This window comes from Carcharodon carcharias, chromosome 12 (genome assembly GCF_017639515.1).
Source record: "Carcharodon carcharias isolate sCarCar2 chromosome 12, sCarCar2.pri, whole genome shotgun sequence".
Taxonomy (NCBI): domain Eukaryota; kingdom Metazoa; phylum Chordata; class Chondrichthyes; order Lamniformes; family Lamnidae; genus Carcharodon; species Carcharodon carcharias.
The window spans coordinates 59,930,058-59,942,475 of NC_054478.1; the positions used below are offsets into that span (position 1 = coordinate 59,930,058).

A 12,418-nucleotide genomic window follows, 5' to 3' on the forward strand; every position below is an offset into this window, starting at 1 on the left:
TTTGCTAGCATTCTTTTCCAAATAACAAAACTTAGATTTATTTCAGGAGAATAGTAAGGCCACAAACCACTGCAGGGCATTATCTCTTCTTTGAATGCAGGGATCCTCTACTTTCTACCTGGTGTAAACCCAGATTACCACAAGGAGAATTGCAAGGACACTATGGCTTTAAGATGGTTTTGACAACTAACACGAAAGGATTTTCTTGCATGTGACTCTCTATATTTTTATACTGTTCAGAAGAAATGTAACACAACTTAATAAAATGACAGCCACAGACAGTCAATCAGGAGCAATAGCATAAAGAGCACAGGTAGAGAGCAATTCAACACTTTACTGACCTCTAAGCATAGCTAATTCAGGACATTTCTGGTAAGTCCTGATGTAACAATTCTTTCTAACACAACTTAGCAGTGTGATGCATCTTCTTTTACTGGCACACAAGATACTGCAGGTTGGGCCCATCTTTTTGCTACTGTATATTCTCCCCAATTTAAGATTACTGCTCTAGATGCGTAGCAAGATGGCACACAATAAATAAGAACAAACCCAAGTTAGAGGGCCCAGAAACTACAAGAGTTCTCAGGAACTTAGATTGGACATTATTGTATACAAAACCATTGAGAGAATTGGAGAAGGTGCAGCTGATGAACAGCCCCCAACTCAGTTAGTACCATCACACCCTTGTATCCTGTCCACCTTTCTCTCTTGCACTTATGCACATACAACCACAAAAACATCACATACATTACAGTATTGCAGTGGTAATGATACTGAATTAGTGGTCATGAGTTCATATTCCATCATAGCAAATCGTGAAAGTGAATTCAATAGCCTGTTGGCTAGCACCCATGAAAAACCCACCAAACTGACTTGTTAACGTCCTTTAGTCAAAGGGACTTTGTCAGCATCCTCCGCACTCCATAAATCATTTCCAAAAGGTATATTCCAATGTAAGCAATGTATGAAGGTGTCTATGGGGACCAACATTTTAACACATGCTTCTCTCTTTTTGTTTTCCTAGGTAACAGCCTGCCAGCATTGTCCATGTAAATAACGATGACTGACAATAGTTGAGAAAATGCAGAGGAGGGTGTTGTTGATAGCGCTCATTTTTCCAGTGCCACATGGACAACTGGGCTTTCTTAAAGGGACATATTTATCTTTTAGGCAAAATCTTTTAGTATTCCTTTGCTTTCAAATAACTCTGGCACAGATGATAATTCTACAGTGAAAGCATTGTTGGTCACTGTTGTAGGAAATGCAGCAGTAAATTTTCACACAGCCAACTCTCACAAACAGTAATGAAAATAAATGACAGGTTCATCTATTTTAGAGATTGGTCAAAAGATAAATGTTGGCCAAGAAATTGGGAAAGCATTCCCTGCTCTTCTTTGAATGGCATAGTGGAATCATGAACGTCTTCTACCCGAAAGGACAGGCAGGGTCTTGGTTTAACATCTCATCCAAAAATGCATCATTCCCTTCATTCCACACAGAAGTGTTAGCTTATTATGTGCTCAAGTCTCTGGAGTGAGGCTTGAATCCATGCCTTCTGACTGGGAGCAATAATGGTGAACCAAGGCTGACACATTTCTATTCAAGTAGGCCACTGCACTGAGGTTAGGAGCGCAGATAGCTACACAAATATCCAGCATATTGATTGAATTGGGCAGTCCTATCGTGCTGCGTTTACTGGTTGAGAAAAGAAATGAAGATGTTGGTTCCTCTGGATAGAATAGTAATTGCCTCTTTGATTCAACTGTTGGCATGAAATTGATAAATATTACATGCTAGAAGCAAAGGAGAGCTATGCTCACCTTGATCGGCACTGGCACTGCCAAACCTATAATGGAAGTTACCTTGAAACAAAGTGGCACAGTTTTGTAACTGCTTCCTTCCTGAACCTCAACCTGTAAAAACAGTGCTCTGAAATCACTGTCAAGTACACACATGCACACACACACAGGATGCTGTAGGAGTTAAGTATCAAGAATTGTTTTAAAAGCATCCTGAAAATGGATTCAGGCATCAGACTCACTGCTAGAAAGCAAAGGACTAATGCTAATTAAACAATGAATGTTTATACAAATCAAACATTTCCCTTACCAGAATATCTAGAACATAGGTCTGGAGACAGTTAATTAAGGGAGACAAAGATGTTCTGCCTGTTTGGATTTGTATGATGCATCGGAACACAAGAACTAGGAGCAGGAGTAGACCATATACCCTGTCGAGCTTGCTCCGCCATTCAATATGATCATGGCTGATCTTAGGCTTCAGTTCCATTTTCCTGTCCGCTCCCCATTCCCTTAGTTCCTTGACACGTTAAAAATCTGTCTATCCCAGCCTTAAATGTATCCAACAATGGAACATCCACAATCCCCTGGGGTAGAGAATTCCAAAAATTCACAACCCTTTGAGTGGAGTAATTTCTTCTCAACTCAGTCCTAAATGATTGGGCCCTTATCCTGAGACTGTCCCCCCCATGTGTTAGACTCGTCAACCAATGGAAACAAGCTCACAGTGTCTACCCTATCAAGCCTCCTCAGAATTTTGTAGGCTTTAATGAGATTGCTTCTCATTCTTCTCAGCTCCTGAGAATATAAGCCCAATTTATTTAGCCTCTCATCACAGCACAATCCTCTCATCCCAGGGACCAATCTAGCGAACTGAGGAGCTAAAGAATAAATGGTCGAACTGGCATATCTAATTGATGGTGCTGCATTGATTTGGAGATCATTAAAGTTACCAACAGGGCTATTTGAGGTAATTGCTACTTCTAAGGCCTGAATTCCTCTAACACAGGTGCTGCCAAAATTGGTCAAAGAATTCAGAATGTTTCTTTGCAAAATTAAGATCATACTTTTGAGACTAAAATCCTCAAACTTCAGTTTTCTGTCCTGCATTCTTGCTTAATCCAAGTTCTTTCAGTAACCTTTGTGCACAAATTTCTAGGACATACAAATGGGTATCTGGAAATTTAGAAAATGCATAAGCTAGACAGCAAACCCTAGATGATTTCTTGATGCAGAGATAAGCTGAAAGGGTTAAGGGTTTGTTTGGTGCCCTTATTGAATATTCTCATCAGGGTATCATCTCAAAGTTTTTACAATGCTGTATTATAAGTGTAAACAGCCAGATCTGGTACATGGCATTCCATTCTCATTCCCCTTCCATTAAATCAAATGAAAGGGGAATCCTGAAAGATAACCTTTGGCACACAAAATGTGTGACAAGAGAACTAAATGAACACTAGAGTTTTCATCACATAATTGAGTGACAAACTTCCAAAACTTAAAAAGTAAGTTATCAACAATAGCAGTGATGTCTCAATTATCTATTACATTTTGGTTTTATTTCTACTAACCATGGTAGCTGCATCATTATCTTGGTCACTTTTCAGCAGAATTGCACATTGATGCTGACAAGCATCAATATCATCCTGGGCAAGATACAACTGCGCAAGCTCTAGCATCACCTGCCACAGAAAACAATAAGGATATAGCATGACATAACACTGCAAGATAATTGGTGGATAATTATATTTTATTCCACAATTATGAAAGACTTCTGATTCACTTGGGTGCATGGGGAAATGGTGGTACCATTCTTTTTAGTAAATTGTTTTTTGGATATACGGAATATTCTAACGTTTTTAACAAAATTCGAGATAATGGTGTTCTGTCACCATCACAGATTGGATTAGACAGATAGCCAGATAATATCAGTGGCATTTAATGTTTTATACATATATATCACAAAAAAAAGCAATGTTGCCTGTGAAACATATCAATGTACATAGAATTAAAAAACTCTTCTATTCAGGTTGTTGCATCTTGCCATGATAATTGTAAAATGATGTATTATTTGGGAATTTGGCTGCATACCAAAATATGGATTTTTGGGAAAAAATTACTTTGGGAGTTGTCACCTATCTTTTGACAGTTTTTAAAAAATATCAGACAGGAAAGATTTACCTTCAGACTGCATCTGGCCTGGTTTTCAGGTTCATTTGTGAGCTTAAAGACCCCATATTCTCAAATTACTAACTTCTTCACATTGGACATGCTGAGTTTCTGACAAATTCCCTGGAATTCTGATTTTGAAACCCACATCTATATGTGAGTTGAATAGAATATGATATCCTGTACAATACTCCCTTCAGTCAGCCTCTCATCCCGACTTTATTACAGGCAGCAGTTTATCCTTTTATCCTTTTTAAATTTCTAGGTATCTTACAACACATTGGGTTAAATTTCACGGGACACTGTGGTTCCCATTCCCCCACCCATTCATGATCCTAACAGCTGCCCTGCAACAATTTAACAGTGGGAGCTGCATTAATTGCTTTAAGTGAGACTTCCACCCCTATCTCGGGAGTAAGTCCCACCTTAGAGAACTGTCAGCAATCAGAAGGTGCAAAGTACATAGCTTACAATGATGAGGAAAGAAATTTGCTTCTAGGCCAGTCATTTTTTACTTTGTGATGTTGCCTGTGGAATGCTTTCACAGACACAGTTCATCTTATATATTCAAAACTGCTTTGTAGTACTTCATTTTAGTATTATCAGGTAGAATATTTAACAATCTTTACTCAAGCTTTCTAAATTTCTCTGAAAGCAGTATCCAATATCACAATTTTCACATTCCAGGATATCTATCCAAACATACACATTCTTCCCTTGTGAAATTAAGGCATAGTCTAGAATTTTTTGAAGTCACCACATGCAATAACTTAGCAACTGCATAACTAACCTTATGATCATTCTCATAATAGACAAGTGCCTCTTTGTAGAACTTAATCGCTTTTTCATAGTCTCTCTGGTCTGTGGCATGCTTTGCTATTTCAGCACAAATCTCTGCTGCAAGTTGCTTCTGGGTAGGAATTGCATCAGTCTGTTCTAGTTGAACTCGTTTTAACACCTGAGCCTGGACCTCCCGTGCCTTTAGAAAATGGCAAAAGCAAAAAAAAGTGCAAATTGTCAGATTTTAAAATGGCAGAAAATAAAACTGGTAGTGTACATCTGACACATAAAATACACACAAAAATATTCACATTATTAAACCCAAGATGTGAGACACATGCTATTATAAATTATAGATTTTTTTTTTTACACACAGGACAACAAATGTTTTTTAGTCTGCTGAAAACAAGGATTCACTTGGAATATTACATTCAGAAATAATTGCATTTGAAGCAGATTTTATGTTGTCACCATTTTTCCAAAATCATTCTGTCAAGCATGCTGTCAAGCAGAGCAAGTCAAGCAAATGTAATGATAAGGAAGCGCAAACAATAATGATCTGCAATTCTTAACAAATGTTAATCTTTGGGGAAATAATCTTTAGTTTCTATTAGCATTTATATAACCAAATAAAAATACATGTACTCTAACTCACATAACAAGCAACAGAACTGCAGGATAAAAAAAAAATCAGAGGGACACCCAAAAAAAATTTCAAGGTACCACTGAGTTCCAGAATAGCTGAGAATTCCAACTAAAATATATATGGATGTGAGAAATATCTATTTAAGTCCCATGAATGGTAAGTATTTGGTGTAGATTAGTTTAAGATATATTTTAACAACCAGGGGACATGGGTTAAAGTGGTCTGAAACACTGTATAAAGTCTGACTAATTGGAAATTTGCAGGGATACTTAAGTACTTTATATCAGTATCTACAAAACAGAATGATGATGGAGAGGAGGTGAATCATGAATTGGTTAAAAGTGAGATTAAAGATTTAATAAATAACAAACTAAAGTATTATCGAAATTAGTTAAGCTAAGAGAAAACAAACACCAGGATCTTGAGGGAAATTGGAAAAGTAATAGTGAGGCCCCTAGAAATTACATTTCAAGATTGTATGTAGAATGGATTTGTGCCAGGGAACTAGAGAGTGGCCAATATAATAGGCATTTTCACAAAGAGAAACAAGGCAAATGATGGGAATAGAGGCCAATCAATTTAACAGCTGTGGGAGGGAAAAACTTGGAATCTTTACAATAAATTTATAAAAACTAGAAGGGAAAATAATTAGAAGTAGAGAAGACATATCACAGAAAAGACGACTGCATTTGACAATCATGAACGAGTTCTTGAAGAAGGTGACAGGTATGATGAATGGCAGGGGAAACAGTGGATATGGTGTACGTTCAAAGTCTTTGACAAAGCACCACACAGGAGACTGTTGGAAAAGATTCAAGGGTTTGGAATTTGAGTAAAGAAAGCAATATGGAAGTATAATTCCTAATTTTCACTGCTTTACTTCAAAAACAGATGCACTGGACAGAGTTCAACAACAGCACTAAGTTTTAAAATCACCACAAATACACAGTGAAGAAAAACAAACGAAATAAGAAAAATAGCAGAAGGAAAATACATAATGATATTTTTAAACTCATGAAGATAATTAGAGCATTGAATGTACAAAATCTTTACTTTGCTACCAGAAAATGATAAATAGAGTACATGATTAAAGCCTCAGATTACTTTAGATGTTAAGCTGCTATGTTATGAATGAATGCTACCAAGTAGCATAAATTCAGACTTGGATTATATTTATAAAATAAATGGAGAGATTCCTGATTAGACAGGAAGTAAGGGAACACTGACCATGTACCACAGCATGAGTTAATAAAAACTAGTCCGAGTAGATCCTAGTTATGAATGTAAACCTTGATAGCTTGAATCACTGTTTGTCACTCTTACCTTGATTACCTTATACATCCGTTAGATCTATCAAATATCTATTAAACATACTAGGTTTAATAGTGCTGTTTAAAATCATTTAGTGTTTTGTTAAAATTAAAGAAAAACTGTCCCTTCTGGCAGGAGGGACAGCCCTGGAGGACATAGATTCAAGGTCATTTGCAAATAGACCGGGGGCAGATGAGGAGAAATTACTTTCTGAATCGAGTTAGGGTGATCTGGAAAGTACTACCTGAAAGATTGGTGAAAGCAGGTTCAGTAACTTTCAAAAGTATATGTGATATATATTTGAAAAGTTAGGAAAGAACAGGGAAGTGAGACAAATGGATAGCTTTTCAACAGAGCCAAAACAGGCACAATGGGTTGACTGGCCTCTTTCTGTGCTGTATGATTCAATGATATCTATAGCAACTACAATATATAAAAAGCCAGATATTGTGGATCCATAAAAGTAATTTTTTCATATATTTATTTTTAGTACAAAGATTTTATGCACTCTAGTGATGCATTTTAATTTGAGCAAAGCAAAATTATGCCATTAAAGAGACAACTATTGCATTAATTTCACTGTATATATTGACCTTGAAGGCATTATCTGAAGACATGAAAGTTTTGAAAGCTTAAATTAACTTTCAATACTCAAACAAATAAAAATGAAATAAAGTCTATTTACCCTCTGCAATGCAAGGATGGCATCTTCAGTCTTCTCCTTCTTGCTATACATTTTTGCTAGAAGCATTAAATATCGCGCATCTTCCATCAAAGCTTGAAGGTCACTTACTGTAAAAGATTGAAGATCTAAAATATGATATAAAAAGAATTTTCGTTCTTTTATAAATCGCAATGAGGTAGTTCCTGTTTTGTAAATTTTACTCAACATTGTTTATCCCATTTTCCTTCATGCTCTTTTCCTTTAACCATTTGTTTAAACTGTCTGCAAGACAACTGCCTATCTTGAAGGTTTCTATTTTTATGCCATCCAGCAATAAATCATGAAAAGAATGTAGTGAACGCAACAGGCTATTCATCACTTATTAGTTATTACAGCCTAATAAATGAATCGTTTGTGAATGTAGCATTTTAGCTAAATTATGGGATAGCTTTTCAACTTGCCACCTGAGTATAAAGTCAGTATTACAATTGTTATTACAATGTCCTGTTATGGCAACCACATGATTTTCATCTTCATTGAAAGATGGGACAGTTTCTGTAACAGGTAACCAATATGTAATGCTATGCTCTCAAGTTGAAAATCAAATAAAAATTGGAATTCATGAATGTTTCTAATTTTCAATTGTAGTTTCATGATGTTTGTAAAACAACACAATCTTTAAACTCCCAATCTACAGCAACTAAATTATTTTAAAAAGCCAAACATTGTAGATATCACATAATGTGGCTGTCCTGCCACTCCCAGTGTAAACTAAGGGGTTATTTTTGTAACATATTAAAAGTAAATTTTTGTGTGCCACTAATGAAGTTAGATATATTTAAATCATTTCCTTCTGTTACTAAATTCAAAAGTGAACCAATTCATTCCCCTCATAAAAACATACCATAATCATGTTCTAATGACTGCAAAAGGACCTTTTCTGCCTTCTCATACTGTTGAAGCTTAAGCAGGAGCTCAGCTAAGTCATAACGAAGGAAATTCTGCTGGCCAGTCTTCACCGCTGCTTCATAATAATTAATTGCCTTTGGGGAAAAATAAAAACAACAAAAGAAAGAAAGACTTGGAATTAAAACGTGCTTTTCAAGACCATCAGACATCTTTACAGCCAATTAAGTACTTTTGAAGTGCAGTCACTGTTGTAATGTAGGAAATGAGGCAGCTAACTTGTGCACAGCAAACTTTGGCAAACAATAAAGTGATAATGACCAGATAATCTATTTTTGTGATGTTCATTAAGGGATAAATATTGGCCAGGACATTGGCAATAATTCCCCTGTTCTTTTACGAAATAGTGCCATAGAATCTTTTACATGCACACAAGACAGATGGGGCCTCAGTTTAACATCTCATTCAAAAGGCAGCACCTCTGACAGTGCAGCACTACCTCAGGACTGGAGTATCATCCTTGATTTTTGTGCCCAAGCCCTGATGTGGGACTTGAACCCAGAACCTTGTGACTCAGAGGCAAGAGCGCTACCAACCACATCATGGTGGCCACGAATAACTAAACATAGCTTTGACTGAGCCCCTCATTGTAGCAACAAATCATGTGTATTATTAATCAATTAATTCCCCCCCAATTTCCTCCCCCATTCTCCTCTTGGGCATGACGGCCTAATGCATGCTAGGCTAGGGTTTCCACAGGTAACAGAAGCCCACAAGCAGTTTACGCAATAGCTTAGGCCATTCAAGTGTGGAGACACCAGGATTAAATGCGATCCATATTTCCTCCAATATCCACACAAATTATTATTGGATAAAACATTAAGTTTCAACCAGGAGCAGTTCCTTCTTGTTACGTTGCTACATCTTCCCTCGACTCTGAGTTGAGCGTTGATGACCTTTGGATCTTCGGGGTTACATGGTTCTGGTAATAGGGGGCAGTCTAGGAGCTATTTCATCACTTGGGACGCCTTTCTGTAGTCACAGTTGACAGAATTAACCTAGCTACATCTCCACTTCTGCATAACGGGCAGAGACCTGACTGCCACCTGGGAACGGGTTCGGGCTGCCATTTTACTCGGGCGGGCGGCAGCGGGACTGCAATAACCACTGGGTCCAATGGTAACCCGACGGCTGTTTTAAAAAGTTGCTGCAACCTTTCAAAGGCTGTGAATCATGGCCAGTGGAAGGGCTCCCCAGAGCGCTGCTGGTGAGCAGGCCAGGCAGGAGGGTCATGCAAGGGGGGCACTGTGCCCTTCGTTTTTCTGACGATTGCCTTGCTGCCCTCCTCGAGGAGGTGGCAGCACGGCTGGAGGTGCTCATTCCCCAGGACAGGAGGAGGAGGCACCCCACATGAACAAATGGGCCTGGAAGGAGGTGGCGGAGGTTGTGAGCTCCCATGATGTGGTGTGGCGCACCTGGATCCAGTGTCACAAGCGCTTCAACGACCTGTTGTGCTCGGGAAGGGTGAGTACCATGTTGGCATTGGTCAATTAACCCAGCAGGTATGCTTTGCCCCCTGGTGCGCTGCAATGTCCCACTCTGGTTGGGGTGAGCCGTCTGCGAAGAGTCCAGGTACAAGTAGCACTAATCAATGCTCTTCTCTCCTTTTCACGAGAAGAATGCACATGATGTCGCCGAGTGGGTGAGGACTGGCGGAGGGCCGGCCCAGTTGGTGATTCTCAGCTGCTTCGAGCAGGAGGCCCTAGATTTGGAGAGGCGCCATGCGTCCAGGTCCACTGGTGTCGGTGAGGCTGTGGTACCACGGGCAGGTATGTTTGTCCAGCAGTGAGGTCACCACTGTTCTCTCAACAGCCATGGCAGTGCTGAATGTTCAGTGATTGAAGTTTGCAACTTGGCTTGACCATTGCTTATGGAAGGATGAGCGCATAATGATCTGGGGGACAGGGATGCACTTTGACATTGTTAACTGATCCAATGTCCTTGTTCTTCCTTTCAGCATTAGCGGAGCAGGGCCGGGAGGAGGAGCAGCAGGGGCCCCCTCTCACACCTGAGGGCCCCAAAGTCACGGACTCACCAGCATCACACCACCTCTGCCAGGCAGGCACCAGCGCAGATACTAGCACCTTGGTGGGAATTAGAACATCGGCTAGTGTCCTGCGGCACGGCGGTGAGGGCACTTCACAATTGCTGAAGGAGCTGGCAGAGACAGAGAGTGCCCATGGCGCCAGCAGTCAGAGGGCTGCAGGGGACCAGGCGCATGCTCAGTCGATGCCCGATGATGTGCCTCTGGAGATGTCTGCAAAGCAGCAAACGCAGGAAATGCGGCAAGGTGTGCGGGAGCATCTGGTGGAGAGACATGAGGCTATGCTTAGCTTGGTTTCCGTGGTGGAGGAGTCTGCATGGACGATCACCTAAGCAATGAGCCTCATGTGCTCTTCATGGAGAGAGTGGCGACTCTCGTGGAGAGGCTCCTCCAGAGGCGAATCAGGGCTTCCTGGGGATGCACTCGGACCAGTAAGCTCTCACATCAGCATTGACCTCGGCTGGTCAGTGCCAATGTGGGAGATGGTCTGGGTGCCAAGTTTCCCAGCTCAGTGCCCATCCATCCATGGTGAGCAGGGAGGTCCAAAGTGACCTCATGTCATTGAAGCAGCTGCCTGTCGTCTCTACAGGCTCCTCTTAGGGTGCTCTGGATGAGGGCGCCAGCTCCTCCATCCCTCTGCCAGTGACCGTTGCATCCGGTGAGGCTGCGACGACTGGGGAGATGCCAGCTGTGGAACCGGCCGCTCCTTCCCAGGCGGGGCCAGCACAGGCTCCATGGGCCAGAGGACGACCGCCAAGGTCACTGAGGACAGCACAGTCAGCAGGCTGTCTCAGATGCGTAAACATAAATCCGAAAACGTAAACATAAGGCACCTTAGACACACCACGGGATTATCACTGGTGCTTTTGTGTTGGCCCACAATGAGGTCTTTATGAGTTGGTGTGATTTTTAACACCTTTGTCATTTTGTTTTCTTCAGTTCCTTTGGTTGTAATATTAAATTCAGACATGTCACCATGGCTGAGGGTGCTCTTTTCTTTTGCAGGTGGATGGTTTCTAATAATGTTATGAGTGATTTGTGGGATATTCAGCTTTATTAACAAGGCCCTTAGTTAATGTTCCCATCTAGCAGAGTTTGCACTTAGGTATCAAACATGGAACCTGCAGCCCAGACTTGTCCTGGAGGTCCGTATGTGGTGTGCTAATTGAAGGTTCTTTGGATTAAAGCCTCCTAGGTGTCCATGGAGTATGCCAGTGTCAGTGACTATCCCCTCAGCATTTCCCTGTGCATGCTCATCCTCGGACTCACTGCTGGACTCATCGTGTGCAGCCACATGCACTGCGTCTACATCTTCATCGTCCACAGCGTCCCCCTCTTTGCAGCACAAGATTGGGGAGAGCACAGCATGCAACCACTGTCAGCGACACACGATCTGAGGGGTACTGTGCCCCGTGAGCGGTCCAGGCATCGGAAGTGCATCGCGAGAAGACCAATGGCTCTCTCCACCACAGCCCTTGTGGAGCGTGGCTCCTATTGTACCGCTGCTCAGCTTCTGTTCTTGGATGGCGGAGAGGCGTCATGAGCCAACTTCTGAGGGGATAGCCCTTGTCACCCAGCAGCCATCCATCAAGCTGGGCTGGAGCACTGAGGAGCCCCGGCACCTGGGAGTATCTGAGGATGTAGGCGCTGTGGGAGCTGCCTGGGTACCTTGCACAGGCTTGCAGAATCAGCATCCTGTGATCACGCACTATCTGCACTTTCATGGAGTGGAAGCCCTTCCTGTTAATGAAGGCACTGGCCTCACCTGCTGGTGTCTTGATGGCCACATGTGTACAGTCCATTGCACCCTGGATGCGGGGGAAACCAGCAATTGCCGCAAAGCTTCTGGTTCGCTGTGTCTGGCCTGCCTGGTCCCAACGGTAGTGGATGAAGGTCAAGTACGCCTGAACAGAGTGTCTGTCACCTGCTCGACACAAGTGTGGACAGGTGATTGGGAGACACCGCAAAGATCACCCACCGACCCCTGGAAGGAGCCAGAGACATAGGAGTTGAGGGCAGCTTTGACCTTTAGAGCCACT

General features: G+C 41.4%; 1 protein-coding gene across 3 annotated transcripts in view; it reads right to left on the reverse strand.

The window, feature by feature from the left end:
- Positions 1-12,418, reverse strand: part of ttc21b (tetratricopeptide repeat domain 21B) — a 93,936-nt gene that overhangs the window by 25,326 nt on the left and 56,192 nt on the right. For 2 of the 3 annotated variants that reach the window (XM_041201426.1, XM_041201429.1), the window contains exons 18-21: positions 8,274-8,412; positions 7,391-7,515; positions 4,759-4,947; positions 3,371-3,481 (exon numbers count right to left, since the gene is read on the reverse strand). In XM_041201426.1, the coding sequence (XP_041057360.1) occupies positions 3,371-3,481; positions 4,759-4,947; positions 7,391-7,515; positions 8,274-8,412 (564 nt within the window). The remainder of the gene's footprint in view (positions 1-3,370; positions 3,482-4,758; positions 4,948-7,390; positions 7,516-8,273; positions 8,413-12,418) is intronic. The other variant, XM_041201427.1, reaches the window with a different exon arrangement.